This window comes from Boleophthalmus pectinirostris, unplaced genomic scaffold, assembly GCF_026225935.1.
Source record: "Boleophthalmus pectinirostris isolate CB_2022bp ecotype Guang Dong unplaced genomic scaffold, ASM2622593v1 HiC_scaffold_4, whole genome shotgun sequence".
Lineage (NCBI taxonomy): Eukaryota > Metazoa > Chordata > Actinopteri > Gobiiformes > Gobiidae > Boleophthalmus > Boleophthalmus pectinirostris.
In genome coordinates this window covers 15,587,437-15,611,725 of record NW_026571353.1, presented here as the reverse complement: position 1 = coordinate 15,611,725, position 24,289 = coordinate 15,587,437, and the positions used below count along the sequence as shown (strand labels likewise).

Here is a 24,289-nt window from a genome sequence, read left to right as displayed (position 1 = left end):
TTATTTCTGGTAGTAATATGACTCTAATCTGATTAATGTCTAAGCAATAGACTTTTGATTCAATTTTGAATAGATTTTTGTCAGTATACAGTAATAGACCTAAATCTAAAACAAGCCAATATTTGTTAAAACTGTAAAGGCAGACTGGTATGCTTTTGTGATGGCAATTTGATTTTTATGATCTCTCATTGTAGTAAGCAGCAATCATCAATGTGATTTGCAGAGCATGTGGAGGAGGGTGCTCAGGGAGGAGGGTGCTTTAGTACCAAACTGACCAATGGGAGATCTGCTCCAGCGAGCCACCTCTTGCCACTAAACACTAACATATGGACTCCATCTTTTTCTAGAATATACTCTGCCATACTAAACCTGCTGGAAATAAACAGATTTGAGCCATGTTTGAAAAGTGTCATTTAGAAGGAACATTTATCTTTACCTAACTATTACATGTATATATTTATTGACTATTCAGACTTTTTATTGTCTACATCATTTACAACTCCCTATCCAAATGCCTAATAGAATAGAAAAAAAAGAAATGATTTTGCAGTGCATGTAACTCCTCTAGCAATTATTCTTGACAGTTTCTATTATTGCAGTGCTGAAAGTGAGTTCATTATGATTATCCACATGCAATCCATCATTGTCCAAATAAGCATCTTTTTGACCCCCCTTCCCTCCTCTCCTCGTCACTGGGCAGGAGGCGTGGAAAGCCATAAGAGCAGCTTTTAAAATCCTGCGTTTATGCTAAAGGTTTTCCCGCACTGTCAAGAAGTGTGACCGAGCAACAGAATGGTTAGTAAAATAAATTATTTTGTTTTCTAAATAGGATTGGTATTATACTGTATTAGTTTAAAAGTTGCAAAAACTTTAATTTGTTCAACATCTCTATTTTCTGATTACAGACCACATACACAGACAAAGGTGAGAAGGTATGTATTAAGCAACAAACAAATTTCATAACTTTATTTTAAAAAGAAAGTATTGTAATACAGCTGTTACTGATTCATTTTGTTAACTTGTAATTGTGGTCTGATAAGCCTTTCTATATTTTTAGCATGAACAAGGCAGGTTTCTCTGCTTCGATCACCTAACATTTTGGGTTGGAAATGCCAAACAGGTAAGATAAAAATATTTACTGAATTATGTCACAAGATTTTAGTGGTATCCATAAACTAAGCCTTGCTATTGGCTCTCTAGAGGGGAGGCATCCTTTTGTGATATTCACATAGAATACAAACTGCTATACCATTAAATCACCAACAGATGGTGCTAATGTATAGTGTTTTTTCACTGATCTTATTCAAACGTTATGTCTCTTTTGTCAGGCTGCATCATTTTATTGTAATAAACTGGGCTTTGAGCCTTTGGCCTACCAGGGTTTAGAGACTGGCAGTCGTGACGTAGTGTCCCATGTGGTCAAACAAGGAAAGGTAAAACAAAAACACTGAGTGAAACTTAAGTTACAAATGATGATGATAGTTTTATATGAAATTAAACATGTTACATAATGTGTCCCACAGATCATTTATGTCTTCTCATCGGCCCTTAATCCTGGAAACAAAGGTACAGTATGACACTCAAAGAGTACAATACAATTCAGTACAATTGTGCGTGTGTGTGTATAGAATATATGAATTTACTGTATAGTTTATCTAGTTTCACAATTATTGTTCAGAAGTTTAATGTATTTTGACAGTGCCTTAATTCTTAATGCTAACATGTACTAATCTTATATTTACTAAAATGTGAGTTACATACATTATTTCAACATTTTTCAGAGATGGGAGACCATTTGGTGAAGCATGGCGATGGTGTGAAGGACATTGCATTCACTGTGGAGGATTGTGACTTCCTGGTGCAGGTATGACAGATTCACTAATATTCATATTAATATTTTTAATATTTGTTTAATTTTGGGTTTGTTGAACTGGGTTTAAAAATTCAACTATTTTCTTGAACACAGAAAGCACGTGAACGAGGTGCAGTGGTTGTAAAGGAGCCTTATATCTTGGAGGATAAATTTGGTAAAGTAAAACTGGCGGTGCTTCAAACGGTAAGATATTATGCTATAAGCTAATATGCATATCACAAAAACAATAATAAGACTAAATATGATAACATGTCTCCTGCTTGACGCTTCAGTATGGAGACACCACACATACATTTGTGGAGAGGATGGGGTATAGTGGTTTATTTCTGCCCGGGTTTCAAGAACCTCTATTCAAGGATCCTTTGTTAACCAAGTTGTAAGTAATGCATAGGTTGCTTTTTAAATTAATATAACAAAACTAACTAAAATCTTGTGAGTTGCTGTGACAAAGTGTAAAATATATCTAATTCTACTTCCAGGCCTGATGGTAAATTGAAGTTTATCGATCATGTTGTGGGGAATCAGCCTGATGACGAGATGGTCCCTGTGGTTGAATGGTGAGACATATTTTACTGTGAGCACAAAGAAACTGCTGTTTTCTCTATATCTCTGTCATGTCATTGGTCAAGGCTGAGGTCAGGAGGTTGTTTAAAAGTGTGTCCGCATATTGCATAACTCTCTTTTTGGCGTAACTTAGGCATCACCGTGACTTAGCAGTTTTTTTTAGCACGCCTCTGGTGACTCCCACATCTGGATCTGGTTTCAACACCATCATCTCAGCATGTGAAGGGGAGGAAAGCCAGATCTCTAAATGAGTGAGCTGATTGGCCCAGAGATACTCGCAGGGTGTAACAGAGGCTGTGGATTTTTATGTGATGGGTGAAATAATAAATCATCCAAAACAATTAATGTCAATGTACCAACTGGTATTCCCACCCATACTAGATTGTTGATACTAAAAGTATAGTGTCCTTATTTTGAGACCTAACATTGGGGGTATTGTTTTTGAAGTTATACATGACATGACAAACATACATCTCAAATATATTAACTGATGCGTGATATCACATGATAGCCTGGTTTGAAGGAAGAAGGGGTATGTGTCCAGCCTGTACTTGATTTTTTTTAAATATTAACAATTATTGTAAAATTTAGTAATTTTTATTTTCTAGTGAAATTATATTGTATATTGACAGGTATCGAAGGAACCTTCTCTTTCATCGATTCTGGTCTGTGGATGACAAGCAGCTTCAGACTCAGTTTAGTGCCCTACGTTCTATTGTTGTAGCAAACCATGAAGAGACTGTCAAAATGCCCATCAATGAGCCTGCCATGGGAAAGAGGAAGTCTCAAATCCAGGCACGATATCTTTTAAATATTTTGTATCAAAGAACATAATTATCACACAGCAATGCTCCTAAGGCAATAGATGAGATTGTTTATTTCCTAGGAATATGTGGAGTACTATGGGGGCCCAGGTGTACAGCACATAGCCATGAACACATCAGATATCATCACTGCTGTAAGTTATACACCAAACTTTAAACCAATGCTAACTGGAAATGAGGATAATAAATTCATATATTTATGCAGATTCAAAATCTGAAGGAGCGTGGGATGGAATTCATGTCTGTCCCAGACACATACTATGAACAGCTCAAGGAGAAATTAAAGTTTTCCAAAGTCAAAATCCAGGAAGATTTGGATGTTCTGCAGGTTTGACTATGGCCCTTACACATTACTGCTATTGCATTCACGTTCAGTATTGACCAATTGATGAATCTCACAGGATTGCATATCATTTACAGAAGCTGAGGATTTTGGTGGACTATGATGACAATGGTTACCTGCTTCAGATCTTTACAAAACCAGTTCAGGACCGTCCCACTGTGTTCCTAGAGGTTATTCAGAGACACAACCACCAGGTGGGTGTAACACTTCATTTGCAGCATACTGCTCCTTTCTGAATTTATTACAATAGTCTATATCAGTGTATATTTATAATAATAATAGTGCTTATTTTATTTACATCTTATTAGGGATTCGGAGCTGGAAACTTCAAGTCTCTCTTTGAAGCAATTGAGGCAGACCAGCATGCCAGAGGAAATCTGACAGTTCTGACCCCCAATGGAGTAACAAAAGGAATGTAACAGCAAAAACACAAGGAGTAACCTATATTCACTTTTAAATAGGCAGACAATGTTAATATTTCTCTGGATCAAGGCGGTAACATCGACTTACAGAGATACAAGAGATCTGCAATATTTTATTTAAACAAACATGTTTATTACTTTCCTTTTTGAGAAACATTGTATGCATTTGTATTGCTTATAAACCATTTACATACTATCAGTCACTTAGTATCATAAGTTTATTTTATCAATATATAAATGTAAATGCCTGACTCAAGCAGTGATTATGCTTTCCAAATGAAAACTTTAACATTTTATACAATTTAAGGTCTGTAACAAATGTGGTATTTTTTCTTACATCGTTGCTGTTTTTTAAATTCAGTGCTGTTGGTCATTATTGAATTTGTGGATTTAATATTTAGTCATCAAACTCAATATTGATGCTTACTATTAAAATATACTTTTGTATAAAATGTACCCTTTATTCTTAGCATTAACACAAGTTTCTTGGGGAAGTTACTTTGCAGTCTGGTTACAAACAGTATTTTGGTATTCAGTTCAGTGATCCTTTGCATGTGTCTGCTCCACATAAACAAGGTATTTTAGTCTCCTCAATTGGGAATTTGTAGTCATATGTAATCTCTTCATTTATGTTGATTTGTTGTCTAGAGTAAATGACAATCTTCTTCTGGGAATCCACTGTAATGATCTTTGCATAGCAGTTTGGCTGGAGAATAAGGAAATGCATTAGCACACAATAAATAAATATGAATTATCACTGTATCAATACACTTACATTGCAACTGTGGTTGATAAATCTGGCCAAATTTCCACATTTAGTTGCATCTATAATGGTGTCCTGATCCACTCGAAATAAATAGCTGCTTCCAATCCCCTCCTCTTCATATTGCTGCTCCCGCATGTCAGCAATCACCTGAGGGGGAAGACAAGACATATTTAGTGTTTACTCCAATGAGTGCCTGGAAACTACCCAGAACAACCAGAGGTCTCAATGGGCTTTAGATCATCAACTCATCACGCAAAACCCAGCTATCTACAGCAGGCTGTCAGTAGGATTAGGGTATTAGCTGGAGTGTACTGTAGTGTTCTGTTGTATTAGTATTATGTTTTACTGAATGCATTACCTGTCTGATAACCTCGCCTACATACTCAATCACCATTTCATCTGCTGCTATAGGCTCCATAGCAAACAGGCCCCATTCATGGATGAGACTGCGACTGAAACGAATCCTTTTCTTTCGAAACTAGGGTTAGAAGATAAAAATTACACACTGACACAAATATAAATGTTTTTTTGGCCCTATGCATTAGATAAATCACCTTGAGCTGGTTGAACGTGACCAGGTCACTGTCAGCGTTGAAGTTTGACAACAGACGTCGTTGCTCAAACCTAAAGTCTGAAGTGGCCCGCAGCAGTGTGGGCAATGGAACATGGACACAGGCACCCTGCCAAAAAAAAAAAAAAAAAGTCTTAAAAAATTATTTTCTTATTTTCAAAAGAAATAATGTAACAAACCATAACATTCCAATAAAATTGTGCATTACCTGTGTGCTACTTGATGGACTTGCTGGTTTTAAATTGAGATAATTCATTTTCTCTCTCTTGCTGATTTTGTAGTAGCCTTCACTTCGGGCAGAGCCGGTCCTATGGTACAAGCACTGGGACCTATAGCCATCTAAGGCCTCTGGGAGAACTTTGGTTGGTAAACGACAGTTAAGGATGTCTAAACCACAGCTGAAATTATTATTATTCAAAAAACAAGCCATCTTAAGTTGAGACATGTAAAGGATATAGGGATGAGGAATCCAAAGTGTCTCACTGAGCCACCCGAGGCCATTATCTTGTTCTTGAAGCCTTTCATAAGTGCATCTGAGCAGCTTTGCATCTTCTTCATCTAGCCCCTCTTTCCAAACACTATGAAGGATCCTCCTCTCCTCACAGTGTGTGCGACACCTGTGAGCCCCCACTGAAACCGGCCTAACACCAGTGAATCTCCTTAAAGACTTCTGCCACTGCTGGACTCTCTTCTTTCTCTTTTTCAACTCCTTTTGCTTTTGGTGTAGCAAGGACCTTTTTAATCCTTTGCAATTCTTGCCATCCAAAAGTCCCAGCACATTTTCAAGTCCCTGTAAGGGTTTTGGTCTCACTTTTCGCCTGCAACAGCTGCTAAAGTCCTCTGCTGAATCGGACCAATATTCAGAAAGACTGGAGGAAGGTGATAGGGGGTAGGGAGAGCAACCAGCAAACATTGTGTTTGTGATCTGTGTCTTTCTCTGATGCAGTATGGACCTTCTTGGTAAAATCATGTCTCTTCCTGGAGTCTTGGGTACTTGCATGTATGTGTTACTGCATAGACAATGAGGACTGGTTACTGGCGAACTACCATCTAACATATCTCTCCCTGGAGTTGCCGGAGCGTTGATAGAGGAGTATCGAGAAAACCCATATCTTTCCTCTGCACCTGGAATTACTGGGACATCCTGATACAATGAATGTGGCACTTGCACTTCAGGTGGAGCCGAAGCACAAGTACATGGAAAAAGGACATGGCTATCGCTAATGTCTGACTCATCGCTCCCAAGTTCGGACAGTATTCCCCGGCCTGGAGTCCTTGGGCATTCCACCTCCTCCTCAGCAGGGGATGTGGGCTTACTTCTCAAAAGGTCAGGGTCACTATCTGCCAAATATCCAGTAGGAGTTGGTGGTCTCATGTCTTCAGGAGAATTGTCAGTCCATTCAGGACTTAACATCTCTACATCAGGATGTGGCTCTGCAACACAAACATATATACAAATTAGCAATGTTAACACCAGATTTTCTATTTTTGCTGCCATAATTAGGTCAAAGGTCAAATAAATACACTTAAAAATTATTTTCTTTGGTTTAACAAATGTAGAAGACAACTATACTTCATAGAAAATGTTTTAAAGCCATTAGTTCAAAATGATTAATTATGTATACCTAGTCTTAGTACTTATTTGAACATCACATTAAATAAAGTTAGTTGATGACTGTAGAAGTAAGAATAGAAGGGAACAATTTACCTATGATTGGTAAAGGAGATGGTAATGGAATTTCCATGGATTTGGCCATTTGCAGGTCCAACATAACAGCTGTATCATGTGTATCTTGTGGACAGAAAATTTCCTCATTGTCATCATTATATACTCCATGTGCTTGAAAAGGCTCTAACCAGTCTGGCAGATCCAAGTCCAGCACTGCCTTAGGCGTCTGTGGGGTGTGTGGAGTTGGAGGCGTATGGGGACTTTCAAGCTCCATAGACTCTTCATCTTCTTCATCTTCATCAGAGGAGATCACAATACACTCATCCGTTCTTTTGTCCTCCTCCATGTCTTCAGTACTCAGGTCGGATTCAGAATCAAAGCTGTCGGACGAGTCAAAGTCTGAAGAGGACTCACTCACCTCTGAATTGCTGCTATCTGAAAATGTGTCTTTGATAAGAGGCCAATAAGTTAGACATAAAATAAGACATGTATTTAACAACATGAAAACTCAAAGAAATCATAATGATAAATTCATATAAAAGTTTATATTTTGCCTAAAAATATAGATCTGAATGTAAGCAGACTAAATGCTTTATAACAAACATAGCTATTTCCTAATAACTCACCAAGATCGGAGGATATCACCTCTGCTGATGTTTGAAAAGTTACATCAATGTTGTTCTCAGTCCTTTCCCTGTCAGGACTCACACAGATGTCTTTGACTTTTTCCTCACTCTAAAATATCAAATAAAATAAACACTGAATATTACATCCAGAGTGCACAAACATATATTTCTTGAAAATACTGTTGATTCGAAAATAAACACAAAGTGCAAATTGTTGCATCATTACCAAATTCTGAATGTTCTCCTCGAATGGCACATTTGTCGTGATTTTGTGAGACACATCTTTGTCATGATCATTTGTTTTAGCATCTTTAACACTTTCCTCTTTGACATCATCTTCTTCATCACTGTCCAGGACATGAGGTCGTGCATGTCTCCGTCTGCCTTTCTGAGATGTTGTCTGCTGTGTGTCTTCTCCATTCACATCTAAAATCCCACTCAGTGTTATTTAAACAACATTCAAGTTGTAATTTTCTTTTACAAAAATGCACTTACTAGAATTTTCTGTCACATTTTCTCTATCTTCAATTACAGAAGAATCATTATCACATTTCCTTTTTACCTGAATGACATTGATATTATTTGCATGCAAAATATTTGGCAAAACAATGTTGTTCATGAGTAAATTTGTGATTGTTTTACCTTAAAAGAGGGAAGTGGTTTTTTTTTGACCTGCCCATTTATATTACTTAAAGAATGTAATAGTTTATTCCTGTCTTCTGAACTTGCTAGGAGGTTTTTTACTGGAGATGTCTGTACCTGAGGAGTTGCACACAAACCATTAGAAATTTTTGAATTTTAAGGTTTAAGAGAAAGTGGTACCAGTAGTAACCTTTGCTTTTTCCTCTTGGCTGTTCCACCAGTCTTCAAAGGCTTTAAAGGCAAATCCCTCTATCATTCTGCGTGTAATGTCCTTCTTTATGATGGATTTGAGTTCATTCATAACAACTTCTATGACTTTTTCCACAGTGATCCTATGGAGGTTTTCTTTGATAAGTGAGTGGTGTGGAGGGGGTATAAAGGGGTTGAATCTGGGAAATTGTAGAGGCCAAGGTCTACAAAATGGTATGGGAGCATTGATGGGCCTAATGGCTGCCCCCTTGTCTAAAGTGAGTGGAAGCGAGTTTATTTGTGGAGGTGGTGGGACAGGAGGAGGCAGCATCAGTCGTGGAGGGGGTCCCAAAAAACTGGGGGGTGGAGGCATGTGGCGTGGTGGAAGAACAGGTGGAGGGATGCTTGGAGGGGGTACCAAGATGGTGGGGCGAACTGAGGGTAGGATCCAGCCTGGAGGAGGAATGGGGATTGTCCCATTGGGAAGACGAGGGGGGATTGGAGGAAGAGAGGGGGAAAAGAAAGGAGGAGGAGGAAAAGGTGGAGCAGAAGGTTTAGACACAGGAGATTGCTGGAAGCTGCCTGAGCAAGGTAATAGCATCGAGGTGGATTCTTTTGTAGATACTGATGCTGATGGGGCTGCTACATCCTCTTTGTTTCTGTTGAAATGTGTGGCGTCACAAGGATGTGGGGACAGTGAGTTCTTCATGAGAAAAGAAACCGCTTGAGCTGTTTCATCCTCTTCACTCTCAGTAAAAGATTTCCCGCTGATATCCTCAAGGTCATGGAGCAGATCTAGAGAACCAAATGCTTCATCTGAAGAGTCACGAGCAGCACACGGAGACACTGGACTCTCACATAAGTGATCTCCTTCTGAGGATTTCTCGTCAAACAACAACGGGCCTGTGAGCTGATTGCTTGTCAACAAACTTTCAATGCGGGAATCCAAACTCCACTGTTGGGGGCGGGGGGAATATACTGCCGTAGAAGGTGAATTTATTATGCCGGCATTATCTTCCACAGAGGGCACTGATGTTGCTCTGTTGTCTGTAATATTGAGGTTAAGGATGTTTAGAGAGTCGCAGCTCAAAGTTTTACTCATAGACACACCACTATTGTGGTCAGACCGTTTTTCTCTTTGAGCAAGTAGTTTAAGTTGAACCAGTGATGGCCAACGTCTAAAATGTGCAGTTTCTCTGAGGCCTCTGTGAAAATGTGTGAGCTTTCCATGTAGTTCATGTCTCATGTTTTTATGAATGTTAGAAGTAGAATCCCCCTGAAGAACTGGAGTTGCCTGCAGACTAGAGTAACATGAATCCTGTGAAAGTGGGGTTAAAGGTAAACATGGAGTTCGGGGAGTTCCAAAAGATCGAGGTGTGACCCCAAAGCTGCAGGGCGTGTCCAGCCACACACTGGAGTACCCTGTATCCTGAGAGAGTGGAGAGCTAACACTGGAGGGACTGGACACGCTCCCCCTGCGTGCCCCACTGCCACTGTGCTGCAAAATAATGATGTACAGAAAAGTCAATAATAGTACAACTTCAATATAAACATTTAATTCTTAAAAACACAACATATTACCAACAAGTTGTCAATGAGACTCTGAAGACCTTGTTCACTGCTTCCCACTGGTAGTGTCCAAGGTGTATAGAGGCCATGGATAAGGAGTTGAATGTAACGTGCCCGCTGCTCACCTAAAAATACAAATCTAAATTATTAATTTACAACAACACTATAGTTTTCATCAATTAGAACTGTATAGTTGTCTTACCTTTAGGGTCAATTTCCACATGTATAATGTTTCCCATCACTGACGTCTCATTCAGGTGTTCAACAGCATCTTTTGCAGCCTTCACAGTCTCAAACACAACTTTAGCAACTCCTAAGTGCTTTTTATTCTTGGGGTTATAGAAGACTTCCACTTCCTCCACTTGTCCATATTTTTCACACATGTTTGAAAGCAATGCCTCCTTCACATTGTCATTCAGCCTGGCAAAAGTTACTTCTTTGGGAGGAATTGGACCCACATAGTATTCATCAACCTAAAAGGCCATTCATATGTAGTAACAATGTTATTAAAAAAGCTGTCATTTGTAGGGAAAATATTTACACAATATCATATTTAATTACTTTAAATTTGGGACGCAAAAGTTTGATCTTATGACTTCGGCTCCATAGGCGACATATGCGAGGATCTCTAACATCTTCTACAGGGAACAGACCCAAGTCATCAACCTGTTCAGAAAAACAGTGCTTTTACAATACAGTCACATATTTTTACATGATTTGTTATTGATAAATTGTGAAATAAACAAATATTACTGCACTTACGGGTATGCTAAATCGCTCTCCGTCAAATCGGTACACTTTGTATAATCCTATTGTCAGTGCCGGGTCAATTACCAACTTGCAACTTCTCCAGGGCTGAGGCGATGATTCCTTTTCAGAAATCTGTATTTCGCTTTCCATTACATTTGTCAAAACCTAATAAACACAATAAAGTAAACAATAGGAGCAGAGACGGTGCTGTGGTTGCAGGCAGTCACCTCTTTATAGCGGTAAGCTAATCTAGTTCACAGGAGGTTAACACGCCCCGACAGGTGATGGAGAGCATCACCTGTTACATTTATTCTTTTCCGAAATAAGGAATATCACAAAACATTGTATAAAGAAGCCACTAGTTCCACACTGATAATGTAAGCTGTTACTGCGTACCTGTGCCAAAGTTGTGATCTTTTTGGGGCCAACATCGCGGAGCAGATGGAGTGTTTTTCCGCTGTTTTACTGTGAGGAAAATTAATAGATCCTTCCGCTAAAGAAATATAGATCGTTAAGAGAGGCAGGCGGAAGAATACAGCATCACTGTTCCTAAGTGGAGCAGCTGCTGTAGGCAAACCTACCTGTGATGCTTTGTTTATAATAATACTAATAGTATTATTGAAGGGGGTGTAATTATGACGTTTTGTCTTCAATAATTAAAATAAAGACATAAACAATTAAGAGCCATACATGGTTCTCTATTAAAGTAAAAAAAAAAGAAAAGTTTTACAACTATAAGGTTGTGAACTGTGAAGTACTATTATGACTTTACTCTACTATTATTTCTGAGTAGACATGCATTTAGTCCTAGGCCAACTGTAAAGTAAGTATTCTTATACTTCCAGCTCACTGCACTGACCCCCTGTTTATCTCCATTGTAAACAGCTCTGGATCTGAAGGCACAGCACTGTTTTAACATTGTCCAGAAAGTGTCCAAGAGAAATTGGATCTTCATTTTGAAGTCTACACAAAAAGGAGCATGTCTATGTTTTTTTACATTAGAAACACAAACAAGCCTAATACGTAATAATAAAACATTTATTTTCATAGTGGTCACGTGACCATAGTGCATGTTTGTAATTTACAACTTCACATGCAGTAAACAGTATTAAAGCATAACACACAATAAAAATAAATAAAGAACCAATGTTGCTGTAAAAATGCATGTCATGCAGTTTTAACATGATCCAGTAGCAAAAATAAATATGCCGAAAATCGGTACCATAGAAATGTGTACCAATCAAAAGGAGTTCTCCCTATTCTGTTATTTAAACATCATCAAAATACTGTGCAATGTGCCACAGGCCAATGACAATAGATATCCAGCATTTCATTAAAGCATTAAGTAGTAACAAAGGTTCAGCAAACAGAAAATAAAAAAGTACCAAACACATTTTAAAAAACATACTTCTATGCAAAAGCTGTAACCACCACAGACATATTTCATGTTTTAACAAAAATTCCCCTCAATAATGTTCTGCCATATAACTAAAGTAACAAGGTGCACAGCATTTAAAACTTAGAAAGCAAATATTGTCTTACATCACCCTGTTTTAACATGATGTTTTAAGCTATATATTAAATATTTTCTCTGTTACATAACAGTACAAAAAGATGTATAAAGAGTTCACATAACCATTGCTAATCTTTATATTTAGTGGAAAAAAAGTTAAATTGTCATTGTGAAGACCTTTATTTTATTGTTTTTAGATTAAACCTGAGATTAATTATCTTAGTTTTAATCAAATTTTGGCCAACCAGAAATTGGCCAAACGCCACATGAACATCAACCAAAATGTGATTTCAGTGGAAAAGTTCCTATTTTCTTCATCGATTTATGCCAACAGATTTAAATAATGGTGATAAAATTAAACAATAAGATTGATCTAGTTAATTGTTGTAATATTTTTGTAATCAGGAAAATGCTGCACCTTGAGCAATTTGGATCCATGTGATATGATGTGTTTCAAACTGAATTGTACAAGTTAAGTTAATGGGTTTTAATAACTACATTGTGGGATCCAAAGAATCCTTGCATAATACAAGAATACCACATTCCCAACTTTTCACACAGTGATTAGATGAGGGCTCAAAATCTAAAAGAGTACATGACATTCTAACTTCACAGGAAAGGCCACTGACCACATTTTTTGCAATTCTGAAAGTGTACAAACTCACCACAAGCTTTATGTTGATATGTAAAAAAGATTTTGCCCAAAATGCCAATTATTCCCTTTAGATGCTAGCTCTATTTTAATGTAATCTGTCCTTATATTTTCTTAAGGGAAGGCCTTGAGCTCATCATTCTCAGCCCTGTGATCGAGCTGGTTCTGAAGGCGAATGACCTGCTCCAGCTCCCTGATCTGACGGTCGGTTTTGTGGCTCACAAGTGTGCGGTAGAAGTGCACAGCAAACAGAATGAACACGATCCCAAATGGCACCATGATACAGGTGGAAGCAAGGGCCGCTGCCTCTCCAGAGCTGATGGTCCCATTTTTGCCATCATGACTGCTTTTAAGAGGTAGGAACTTGACCCAACATAACAGCATGACCTCAGTAAGAAAAAGGAGAGTACCGATAACTGTTGAAAAAGCCCAAGCCAGCTCAATGTGGCGGTGCATGCGCTCATGTGGAGATTCGTTGACTGAATTTAGGTTGTGGACATTGCTGACTGCTTCCAGATTGGGGAGAATGCAAGTGCTGATCATGAGAGCAAAAAGATGCACTGCAACCAGGACAGTGGTGCAGGCACTGAAGGCAATGAGGAGTCCAGGGGGGTACTCATGGTCAGGCTCCAGCTGCACTTCCACCATGGCAACCTGAACGAACAGAAATATGAGGTTATAGGCAAAAGTAACGTTATTAGTGTTGTATTGTAGACTATTAAGCAACTGTAGCCATTGCCAAGTATTTTTCCTCTGGGATGATCAAAATGTCACACTATCACTGATACAGCCACTTATTTCTACAACTTCTTACTAGACTGCTCTTACAACTTGCTATGTGATGCTTCTTCCGCTATCAAACCACTATACTTCCCTAAATGTTTTAAAACATTTCACGAAGTTACCAAAAAGCACACAGTTGAAAGAACTAGCTAGTAGAAGATACGTTGTACAAGTTTCACCAATACTCCATTAAAAAAAATACATTTTCTAATTACGCCTAATACATTAGATAAACTACAGTAGGCTACGGTTCTTTGCATTGTGGTGTCATCTTAAACATACAATCTGCGTCACGTAGTCCCGAGCTTCATTCCTATGCACTACAGTAAAAGAGAGATTAATTTTCCAGAAATGTTTTACCATCGCAAATCCAGACAACAAGGCTGATGTGCGGCTGGTCGCTTTGAGTTTAGCTCGACTCAAGTAAAGTTTCCTCCATGAAAGCGCCTGCAAGGAGTGCTCGTTCAAACTCATTCCGCGAGTTCTTGCAAATAGTTACGATAGTTTTATGTAGCCTAACTTAGCAGGACAGCGTCCCTCAACATAAAACTACAAACAAAAACGCAAGCGCGTTAAAACAAAATAGGTCTACACTATCAAGACCGATAAACAAACACTACAACTTAGTAGGAACAGCTGACTGTCGGAGTCGATCAGGAAACTCAAGATACCCACAATCCAATGCTCTACACAGCAGACCCTGCAGCTGTGCCATAATGTAATAGATATGTGCTCCCTCTGTAACTCAAAGGCATATTGTTTTAACCTTTCCTGTTTTGATATCAGCTCTACACCAGGGGTACAGCACCCTTATAGCTTAGTTAATAACGTAATGTGGCGTTTTGGGTGCCAGTATGGTAGGTAATAAACTTTAATTAAGCTGTAGCCTACTTTAGTTTTCTTCCTTTGCTTTTATTTCTTAGCCACAAGAGGGCGTCGTAACATTAGTAAGTTCACTAAAGCGGTGAAGAGCCATTGCTTATGTCACATGTGGTACATTACTTACAAGTACACAACATCATCCAGTAACCAATAGTTAGATGTAAAGTTAATTATTTAGTGAGAAGCAAGTAAAAGTCGAGTACACTACTCACACTGAGCTAGAACACAATTCAGTAAAAAACAAAACATTAATAGATACAATTATTTATTATTATCCATGTTATTTTCTCAATAATGGACTATTGCTATTACAAAAGAATTACCCTACCGAAACCATGCGCCCTGGTGGCCAACATTTGCAGCAGCTGTTCTGTTCGCCTGTCTCTGGGCTGTGCTGGTGCGTCCTTGTGGGTCGCTGTGGTGCGTCGGCGCGGTGCGCAGGGGAGGCGGAGTGTGGACGGGAGGTTTGTTCAGCCATGTTAGTTTTCTCTCACAAACGATATGAGAGTGTGGAGCTATGGCCTTGTCAATGAGCGGAGACGACGAAGAATATGATTCAGAGTCTGAACAGGTCAGTCTAGTGGTTTGTTCATAGCCATCTCCTGGATGTGTTTTGGTTAGTGTTTCACATGTTAGCTAGCTAATGTTTTGCGACGGATATATTGTGTAGTAGTCTGTGGTTACTGCTATGTTTCATACGCTCTTTCTCTCATTTACTTTTAGTTTAAAATGTGGGCTATTGTCACTAATTTTAAGATTTAGGTTAACACTTTATGAATGTAAAGTGACAGCGTCTTCATTCTCTTTATTTAAATGTTAGCCATTTATTTATTATGACTGCCCATTGACCTGTAAACAGTGCCCTACTATGCTCCTTGAAGTAGGCTATCTCTCTTGTTAGCCACAACTGACCCAATTTGACCAGACAATTTATCCAAAACGCACGTCTTTCTTTTCAACATACACAGCAACATAATATGCTCACATTATAGTGTAGTAGCAGTAGGGGCCACATCCTGTACTAGATTGTGGACATCAAATCCTCCTACTTCCTCTTGCAAAATTGTGATTAATTTCCTTGCACTTCCTAAAGCTGCCCCACTCCCCTGTGCCTTTAAGACGGCTTTGGGGCAAAATGTTGTCCAGCCTGGGACAGAGGAGGGGGATGGGGGGACACAAACAATAGTATCTGTACTTCTTTCTTGGATTGACCACAGGGTAAACTAGAGTGAAATACAGTGACAAAAAATCCACAATATTTATTTTAAGTGCTTTTACTTTATGGTAAAATGTAATTCGTTTATTTTACAAAATCCACTGTATCAATAACCATCACAAACCAGGAAAAACAAGATAAAATAATGCTTAGATTAAATTATAAAATGAATCATTAGAATTGTGTCAAAAGGTAAGCGATTATTGATAAGGCTATTGACTAACAATTGAATGTGAAATGATCACATGAAATTACTTAAGATTATTTTCCCTACCATAATTTGACAGTGCTACAAATTGCTATACATTGAGTAATGTCTTACTTATTATTCATCCATGGTACTTACCTAAACTGCTGTGGCTTGAGTCACTTACACAATGTTGGAATGTATAATAACTGGGACCAGGAAATATCTTCAGCTGTAGCTTATTCACTTGTTCTTGAAGATGAACCACCTACAAAGTGTGTGCAAATCCCAATGGATGATTAGCCTTGCAACTTTCTCTTTCGGTACACTGCTGCTGAGTCAGACCGTTTAAGTAAAGGAAAATAAAATTGGCCATGTTTTTGTTCGGGAGTCAAAGCAACCAATCCCAAATTCCTGTCATATTATTCCACACTTACAGTAAGGATAGTCAGCTGACTGGAGCAAAAGTTCCACACGCTGCAAAAAGAAATGCACTATTTTAGTCCTCTCTTCACACTTTATCTTTTCAGACAGAGTTGTTGTTGTAAGATATAGAAACTGTCATGTGAATTGCCTGAAGCTGTTTTTAATATTGTATAAAAATCCAAAGTTTCTGTACAGTCTCTTATTAGCCAAAGCACTTACACATTTTAATGTGTGCAACTAAATGTATATACTGTTGCACACATTTTATTTTATGAATACAATAATATACTGCTTTATTAAATTTGAATGCAATATTGCAGTGAATAGGTGCCACTAAGCAAATAAATCTACTGCACAGTTTAATGCCATAATAAAATCTCTCTCTCTCTCTATCTATCTATCTATATCTACATATCTATATCTATATCTATATATCTATATCTATCTATCTATCTATATATATATATATATATATATATATATATATATATATATATATATATATATATATATATATATATATATATATATATATAAAATACACACACACACATACACATATATATGTGTGTATATATGTGTGTGTGTGTGTATATCTCTATATCTATATATCTATATATATATATCTATATCTATATCTATATATATATATATATATATATATATATATATATATATATATATATATATAAATTTTAAGGATATTGCTGATTTCCCAAGCACATTCCGAAGGGTAGTTCCTGTTCTCTGTTTAACCGTTGAGACTTGTTTGTCCATTTTAGCCTGTGTGTCTTGTTTTACCTGCTTTTCTGACCATAGAACTTCTCTCTATTCATTTGGTAGAGCTGTATTTTGACATTATATTTTATACTAACTAAAACTTTATGCATTTTCTAAAATATTATTTTTCAATCTCAATCTCTTACTGTTTATCATTTATCATTTTTTGCAGCACATTTAGTGTCTTACAGCATAGTGGGATTAATTTAACTAATAATGTATACAGCTTTAATTTTGTTTACAAAAAGATTGAGCAGAATAAAGCTTAACTCTTCAAAACAGAAGTTTCTCTTTCATCTATCTTCACAGTGCAACATTCAAATAGATGCCACCAGTGAGGCAAATGAGGTGGTTGCTTAGGGAACCTGCCCAGCTCAAGCAAGAATCACTCTGAAGACAGGACTGCAAGAGTCTATTTATGATTTCTGTTTTTCTCATAGTGCTTATGTTACAGGCTGCCATGGCAACAAGGAAAAGGCTATAAATAAGTGTGAAAATGCAAAGCATATGATTTTCACAGATTTTTGAGGTTGATTGCATCCTCAACTGAATAGAAAGTACAAAAAGATTAAAGTCAATTACTGAAGTGCTGGTGGTGTTCAGTAATATCTACATTAGACCATTGTGGAATTTCTTACTCATAAGCATAGTTTCTCAAAATGTTATCGTGAGATGAAGAATTGTATTTGATTGATTGTTTGTCTTATAAAATAAAATACAATCTTACTGAAAGTGTGTTTGGCTCTTTCAGCAGAGGGCAGCCAATCGTCCAAAGCCCAAGATGGCAGCAGTGGCAGCGTCAGCAACACCGGGCGTTAAACTGCCGTCGAGTCGGAGCACGTCTGGAGCCCGCCGCCGCAGGACGAGGTGCAGGCGATGTGAGGCGTGCCTCCGGACAGAATGCGGAGAGTGCCACTTCTGTAAAGACATGAAGAAGTTTGGAGGCCCTGGACGCATGAAGCAGTCCTGTATTATGAGGCAGTGCATTGCTGTAAGTCTCCACACTGATAAAAATGGTGATGGTATTATATCATATCTGTTTGTTCATTGGAAACACAGGTATTCAGACACAAAAAACAATTATTTTATATGATCTATGAATCAATTTAAATAACTGCCAGATGAAGTGATGACATGCAGACTTTTTACAGTTAGTACATGATACATCTAACAAAGTTTTTTTTTTGTTATTTATCAATAATATTGTTGATAATGAAACAATCCACATTTCATGTACCAGATAAATATGTTTTTTGGTGCACAGTTATATTCCATACATTTCTAAATTGTATCTGTGTCTGTTTTTAGCCTGTCCTACCTCACACTGCCGTCTGTGTCATGTGTAAAGAGGCTGGGAAGGAAGATACTGTCGAGGACGAGGACGACAAATTTAACTTCATGCTCATGGAATGTTCAATCTGCAATGAAATTGTCCATCCGAACTGCCTCAAGGTACAGCAGGCATCAAGTCAGTGTTAAGTCATCCACGGCATTGCTCATCTATACTTGGGACATCTGCCAGGAATCCTAAGTTTATTGACAATAAAGATGACTAAATCTTTGAGCTGGAGAGGTGGTAAAGGATTGTGGGAATGATGTTGACATGCTGTTTGTGTAACTCTCAACACACTCATCATACTGTCACACTCTATGACTCATGCAAGCACTTTGACTCCTGCCAAATCATTATGTTATTGCAGGGATTTTTTCAGTTGGAGCTCATTAAAACAAATTTGCCACTTGTGTTTTGAATTGTGTATTCTCCTAAAACAGGTTTTTAGATATGTCAAATTGTGTCTTTGGGTGCGTTCACGCTTGTCATGGCTTAGTCCTGCTTCAAGTCCTGATGCTGACTTGATTTGGTCTGGTTTTAGTCCTAGTCCAGTACAGGTTTTGTTCCAGGTTAAATCCTAGTTTAGTCCCAGTGCTGATATGGTGGTTCAAGTGGCTTTTTGACATGAAAAAGTTGTTCTGGCACCAATATAATGGAAGTTCCTTAAGCAGTCAACAAGCATTCTTTGACAACTTGCTCAAAACACAACAATACACATGCTTATCACATTAGTCACTTTCACTTCTGTTGTGTCCGAGAGCTGATTAATGTTATGCCTTTTTTTTTTTTTTTTTTTGGACAGGTTAGCGATGCCACTGGTGTTGTAAATGATGAACTGCCAAACTGCTGGGAATGTCCTAAATGCAACCATGCAGGCAAGAGCGGGAAAGTGAGTACAAGGAAAAATTAGGTTGAAAGATTATTTTGAATCATTTTAAATGTTTTATTGTGTATATTATTGTGTGTAAATATTAATCATTTACAGTATTATGTTCAACACATCTGTACTCATAAGCAAAAGGTATAAAGTCTTTTTGTTGTTTTTGTCCCTTTTGGCATTGAAGCAAAAACGAGGTCCAGGGTTTAAGTATGCATCCAACCTGCCTGGCTCTTTACTGAGGGAGCAGAAACCTGGGAGGGAGGAGGCTGACTGCTCATCAGGCAAAAGAAGACCAGAGCGGGACGAAACCCCGAGGTATGAGCCCGTGCAGAGACAGCCGCCACTGCTCACGCCCAGCAGCCTCGGCAGACCCCGCCCTGAGGACAAACTGAGGAAGAAACGCAGACTGTTTGAGGATGATGAGGATGACATGAGTGTAAGAAAACGGGTGAGTTATAGAATATTTTTCTGCATTTTTCAAAAACTGTGTGCGTGGGTGTATGTATGTATGTGTATATATATATGTATATATATATGTATATATGTATGTGTATAGTATATATATGTATATATATATATATATGTATGTATATATATGTGTGTGTGTATATATATATATATAAATGTATATGTATATATATATATAAATGTATATGTATATATGTATGTGTATATATATATGTGTATATATATATATGTATGTGTATATATATGTATATATGTATGTGTATATATATGTATATATGTATGTGTATATATATGTATATATGTATGTGTATATATATGTGTGTATATATGTATGTGTATATATATGTGTGTATATGTATGTGTATATATATGTATATATATGTATATATATGTATATGTGTATATGTATATATGTATATGTATATATATATATATATATATATATATACATATGTGTATATGTATATATGTATATGTATATGTATATATATATATATATATATATATATATATATATATATATATATATATATATATATATATATATATATATATATATATATATATAAATGCTCGTGTCAATTAGCTTTGCTAATTCAGCATGCTGCTTTTATTAGAAGTTATAGTTGCACAGTTTTAGCTATTTTAGCTGTAATGGTAAATTAAAAGAAGCCCTTGAACGTCTGTCTTAGCACCCCATTAGCACTTATTTGCTTTTTTGACCTGTATGTAGACCAGAACATAAGCAGACTGACTTCTATCAAAAGAAACGAAACAACCATTGGAAAAAAGCATACACACGGGGCTGTGCAACATAGTGATGCTGTGAAATCATGGTTACTTTTTCAGATAAAGGCTGAGGAGGAAGATGATGATGAAGAGGATGGCAATGGAAGGGAGCATCACTATCGCAGTTATGAAAGGAGAAGTCGTTTAAGAGAATCTGAAGAGGAAGCGGATGACAAGGACTCAAGGAGTGATCTTTCCTTTCCTTTCCTTAAAACTCCTGTTGCTGACAGCGACCAATCACTCTGCAGCTCCCCACAGGCTGGACCCAGCAGCGAAGGGGGAAGTGAGACACAGGAAAGAGGGCCACGGCCAAAAGCTAGACGCAAGAAGCGATTACCCAATAGAGAGCTGAGCCGGGAGCTGAGTAAGGCCCTAAACCATGAGATACAAAAATCTGAGGACTGCTTAGCAAATGAAAACAGACAGCCTCTCAAATCCGAGCCAGAAAGTGAGAACGAAGAACCCAAAAAGTTATTCAGAAATGGCATCGAAATAGGTGAACAGAGGGCTCACCTAAAGGCTAAAGAGATGAATGGGACAGGCTGGGAGCTGCGCCACTTCTACCCCAATCAGATCACCCCCCTGGGCTTTAACAGGAGCACTCCAACCACTAGGCCAGTCCCACCCCGCTCCCCACCCAAGTGTGTCCAGATGGAGAGGCATGTCATTCGGCCTCCTCCTATAAGCCCCCCTCCTGACAGACTGCCTCTAAAAGATGGGAAAACTCATGTAATACAAAGGGAGGTCTGGATGAAGATTTTCGGCTATCTGTCCCACCAGGAGCTCTGCGTGTGCATGAGAGTGTGCAAAACCTGGAATCGATGGTAAGGACAATGACACTTTACCATTTGAGCAAAATGTCAAAGTACTTTTAACAATTATGATCTGAAATAAATCCTTTTTTTTTTTTTTTGACTGCCAGGTGCTGTGATAAAAGTCTTTGGAAAAAGATTGATCTAAATCGTCGTACTTCCATCACTCCTATTATGTTAAGTGGCATTATTCGCCGACAGCCACAGTCTTTGGACCTCAGCTGGACCAATATTTCCAAGAAACAACTGTGCTGGTTGATCAACAGGTTACCAGGTAAATAATACTATAATACTAAATTTACTATCCAGTGTTATTTTTCAAAATAATTCAAAATTATTTTTGAAATTGTGTTTCAGGTCTGCGAGTGCTCAAGTTGTCTGGATGTTCTTGGGCTGCTGTGTCTGCTCTCTGTACTGCCACTTGTCCTCTCCTGCGCTCTCTAGACATCCAATGGGTGGAAGGGCTCAAAGACGCACAGATGAGGGATCTGCTCTCACCCCCTACAGACAACAGACCAGGTATTGCTGTCTAATATAGTTATTACAGTTAGTTTATTTCTAACAACTGATTTATTATGGAATGCATTATTAAAGGGCTAATTTTGTCAATATGCACATTTTCACTCTCTCTCTGAGTCACCCTCTGATATATTACTCACAGGTCAGTTAGATAACCGCTGCAAACTTCGAAATGTGGAGGACCTGCGACTAGCGGGACTGGACATTACAGACACGTCTCTGCGCCTGATTAGTCGACAGATGCCATTTTTGTCCAGGCTGGACCTGAGCTATTGCAACCACATCAATGACCAGTCAGTCAACCTGCTCACAGCAGCTGGGACCACCACACGGGACTCCCTCACAGAAATCAACCTGTCAGGTGAGGAATGAGCATAAACTGAATTCAGTCTTTTCAAGAATTTCTTGGGGTCTTCTCATTGTAGCGCTCTACATTGTTAATTTTATTTCATATTGTCCACCCTCTGATAAAAGGGAACTGTGACACATTAAGGAAAAGCTGTAACTCACTTATTTTCAGTCAAATCAATCATTCTGGGGTGAATTTAGATACAATTATACCCCAAACCCATAATAACCTTAAAATATATGTATATTTACCTTAATTACAAGTCCCTAAGTCTCATTTTTAGTGAGATATGCTTCAGCCTTTTTTTTGGGAATTGTCAAGACCCAAAAATATTCTGTCTACTGTCTAAAAAAATACAGGTGGGATTTGAAATCTGATTTTGCTTGTTTCCACTTATAATGAGAGCAGCTCAATCAGGAGAGGGAAAATTACAGAGCCTTATCTTCACAAAGTTCTCAACCATTGGTCTGTTCTCCAAAGGGTTCAGACAGATTCATCTTTAATTGGGCCTATTTTAGTCAGGCATTTTAGGGGGAAAAAAGGTCAGATTTCTTAGGGATTAACTTGTTAATGTGCATAGATATGGCTCATTTTTACCTTGCATTTATTTCTAGGTTATTAAGTACTTGTATATAAAATGAAATTACATCACATTATGATCTAAATAGCAAAATTTGTTTTAACATTTGATTTATTTATTAAAAATATTTTTTTCTCTTTTCAGTATGTAATCGAGTTACAGACCACTCCTTAACCTTCTTCAAGCGCTGTGGCAGCATCTGTCAGATCGACCTCCGGTTCTGTAAGCAGGTGACAAAGACTGCATGTGAGCGGTTTATAGCAGAGATGTCCGTGAGCGTCCCCTTCAGGCTGACAGAGGAAAAACTCCTTCAGAAGACGAGCTAGTCTTTGGCATAAACTGCAACAAATAAATGTTTCCATGCACTTAATGAAGAGCTTTCCTCTTTAACAGACTGTGATATAATAATAATGTGATCTAAACTCACTAATTACCTTGTAAATAGACCGTAAAGGTATGCATGTTTGAAAACTTGGTGTCATTTTATAAATATGTGCTTTACCTGTTTTTTTTTTTTATATATATATTTGAAACAGTATTTTTTATACAGGCAACATTTCATGTGTTTACGTAGTTTTCTTCCACTCAGGAGCTATATTTCATTATGACGTACAAAGCATGTGAGAATTTTTTTTGCCTCAACACTACACTGTCAGCTGTGTGCCATAACTTGTGTTCTAACATAGGTGTAACCTTTGTAACAAAAAAAATAAATGTACAGTGGTGCATCTAAATTATCAAATAGTATATACATAAGAATGTACGTTGGTCCTCATTATGCCATGTTACACTAAACTCTCTATTGGACATTAATTTATTGTTTTTTTATAATATAAAATGGTTTATATTTATTTTGTAAGTCGATATAGTTGTCTGAGTTTGGGCATGTTTTTAAATGTTTAATCAGGTTAATTTGACCTGATGGCAGTATCCATGACTGTCTCAATTGATTTTCATGAGGAGTCTGTTTCTTGGAGGGGACAAAGGACAGTATCCAATAGTTTTTTTTTGTAGTTGGGGAAATGCTGTTTCACCACAATCACCTCAGGTCAATGTAATGTTTATATTCAAGACTAAGTGCTAAAATGCATTAAAAGATTTTCATTTGTACTATATCTTAAGTGTAGGGTTTCATTTGTTTATAGATTGTATTGCACTTTCCTATCTAAGTTTTGATATTGTTTATTACAAATTATGTTTTTACCACATCATTCATTATCCTCACTTATTTTGTGTGATGTATACCACGTTTAAAAGACCTGTCTAAGCTTGTATAGCAACGATACTTTTTTAACATAACCATAGATAGTGG

At 37.6% G+C, this 24,289-nt stretch overlaps 4 protein-coding genes across 8 annotated transcripts; 2 read left to right on the top strand and 2 right to left on the bottom strand.

The window, feature by feature from the left end:
- The first annotated feature begins 731 nt into the window (after window positions 1-731).
- hpdb (4-hydroxyphenylpyruvate dioxygenase b) lies at window positions 732-4,143 on the top strand. 2 transcript variants are annotated; one of them, XR_008633196.1, is made up of 14 exons: window positions 732-795; window positions 906-932; window positions 1,058-1,120; window positions 1,329-1,433; window positions 1,524-1,566; window positions 1,782-1,864; window positions 1,967-2,056; window positions 2,146-2,249; window positions 2,353-2,430; window positions 3,070-3,232; window positions 3,324-3,395; window positions 3,467-3,589; window positions 3,663-3,798; window positions 3,913-4,143. XR_008633196.1 is itself a non-coding variant. In XM_020935498.2 (14 exons), the coding sequence occupies exons 1-14, from the start codon at window positions 793-795 to the stop codon at window positions 4,021-4,023; spliced, it is 1,182 nt and encodes a 393-aa protein (XP_020791157.1). In that variant the 5' UTR covers window positions 733-792; the 3' UTR covers window positions 4,024-4,143. The 2 variants fall into 2 exon arrangements, 1 of the variants encoding a protein (XP_020791157.1); XM_020935498.2 differs by having other exon boundaries at window positions 733-795; window positions 3,682-3,798.
- A 415-nt stretch (window positions 4,144-4,558) lies between these two features.
- On the bottom strand, window positions 4,559-11,708 carry LOC110169801 (histone-lysine N-methyltransferase SETD1B-like). Of its 2 annotated transcripts, none has more exons than XM_055161346.1 (17): window positions 11,205-11,708; window positions 10,821-10,973; window positions 10,620-10,724; window positions 10,261-10,531; window positions 10,071-10,183; window positions 8,491-9,987; window positions 8,301-8,417; window positions 8,154-8,220; window positions 7,885-8,084; window positions 7,659-7,767; window positions 7,072-7,479; window positions 5,820-6,797; window positions 5,572-5,729; window positions 5,347-5,472; window positions 5,151-5,270; window positions 4,802-4,939; window positions 4,559-4,732 (listed from the first exon to the last, which is right to left on the bottom strand). In XM_055161346.1, exons 2-17 carry the CDS (start codon window positions 10,956-10,958, stop codon window positions 4,559-4,561), a joined length of 4,719 nt encoding a protein of 1,572 aa, XP_055017321.1. In that variant the 5' UTR covers window positions 10,959-10,973; window positions 11,205-11,708. The 2 variants fall into 2 exon arrangements, with proteins under 2 accessions (XP_055017321.1, XP_055017322.1); XM_055161347.1 differs by having other exon boundaries at window positions 7,072-7,467.
- A 120-nt stretch (window positions 11,709-11,828) lies between these two features.
- On the bottom strand, window positions 11,829-15,131 carry LOC110169851 (calcium release-activated calcium channel protein 1-like). Of its 2 annotated transcripts, none has more exons than XM_020935437.2 (2): window positions 14,967-15,131; window positions 11,829-13,627 (listed from the first exon to the last, which is right to left on the bottom strand). In XM_020935437.2, the coding sequence occupies exons 1-2, from the start codon at window positions 15,114-15,116 to the stop codon at window positions 13,088-13,090; spliced, it is 690 nt and encodes a 229-aa protein (XP_020791096.2). In that variant the 5' UTR covers window positions 15,117-15,131; the 3' UTR covers window positions 11,829-13,087. The 2 variants fall into 2 exon arrangements, with proteins under 2 accessions (XP_020791096.2, XP_020791095.1); XM_020935436.2 differs by lacking the exon at window positions 14,967-15,131 and adding an exon at window positions 14,117-14,439.
- Window positions 15,077-24,092, top strand: kdm2ba (lysine (K)-specific demethylase 2Ba). Of its 2 annotated transcripts, none has more exons than XM_020935435.2 (10): window positions 15,077-15,209; window positions 17,999-18,238; window positions 18,556-18,699; window positions 19,383-19,469; window positions 19,645-19,908; window positions 20,778-21,541; window positions 21,640-21,803; window positions 21,887-22,048; window positions 22,191-22,409; window positions 23,122-24,092. In XM_020935435.2, the coding sequence occupies exons 1-10, from the start codon at window positions 15,156-15,158 to the stop codon at window positions 23,301-23,303; spliced, it is 2,280 nt and encodes a 759-aa protein (XP_020791094.2). In that variant the 5' UTR covers window positions 15,077-15,155; the 3' UTR covers window positions 23,304-24,092. The 2 variants fall into 2 exon arrangements, with proteins under 2 accessions (XP_020791094.2, XP_055017323.1); XM_055161348.1 differs by having other exon boundaries at window positions 19,383-19,470; window positions 19,637-19,908.
- Window positions 24,093-24,289: the final 197 nt, after the last annotated feature.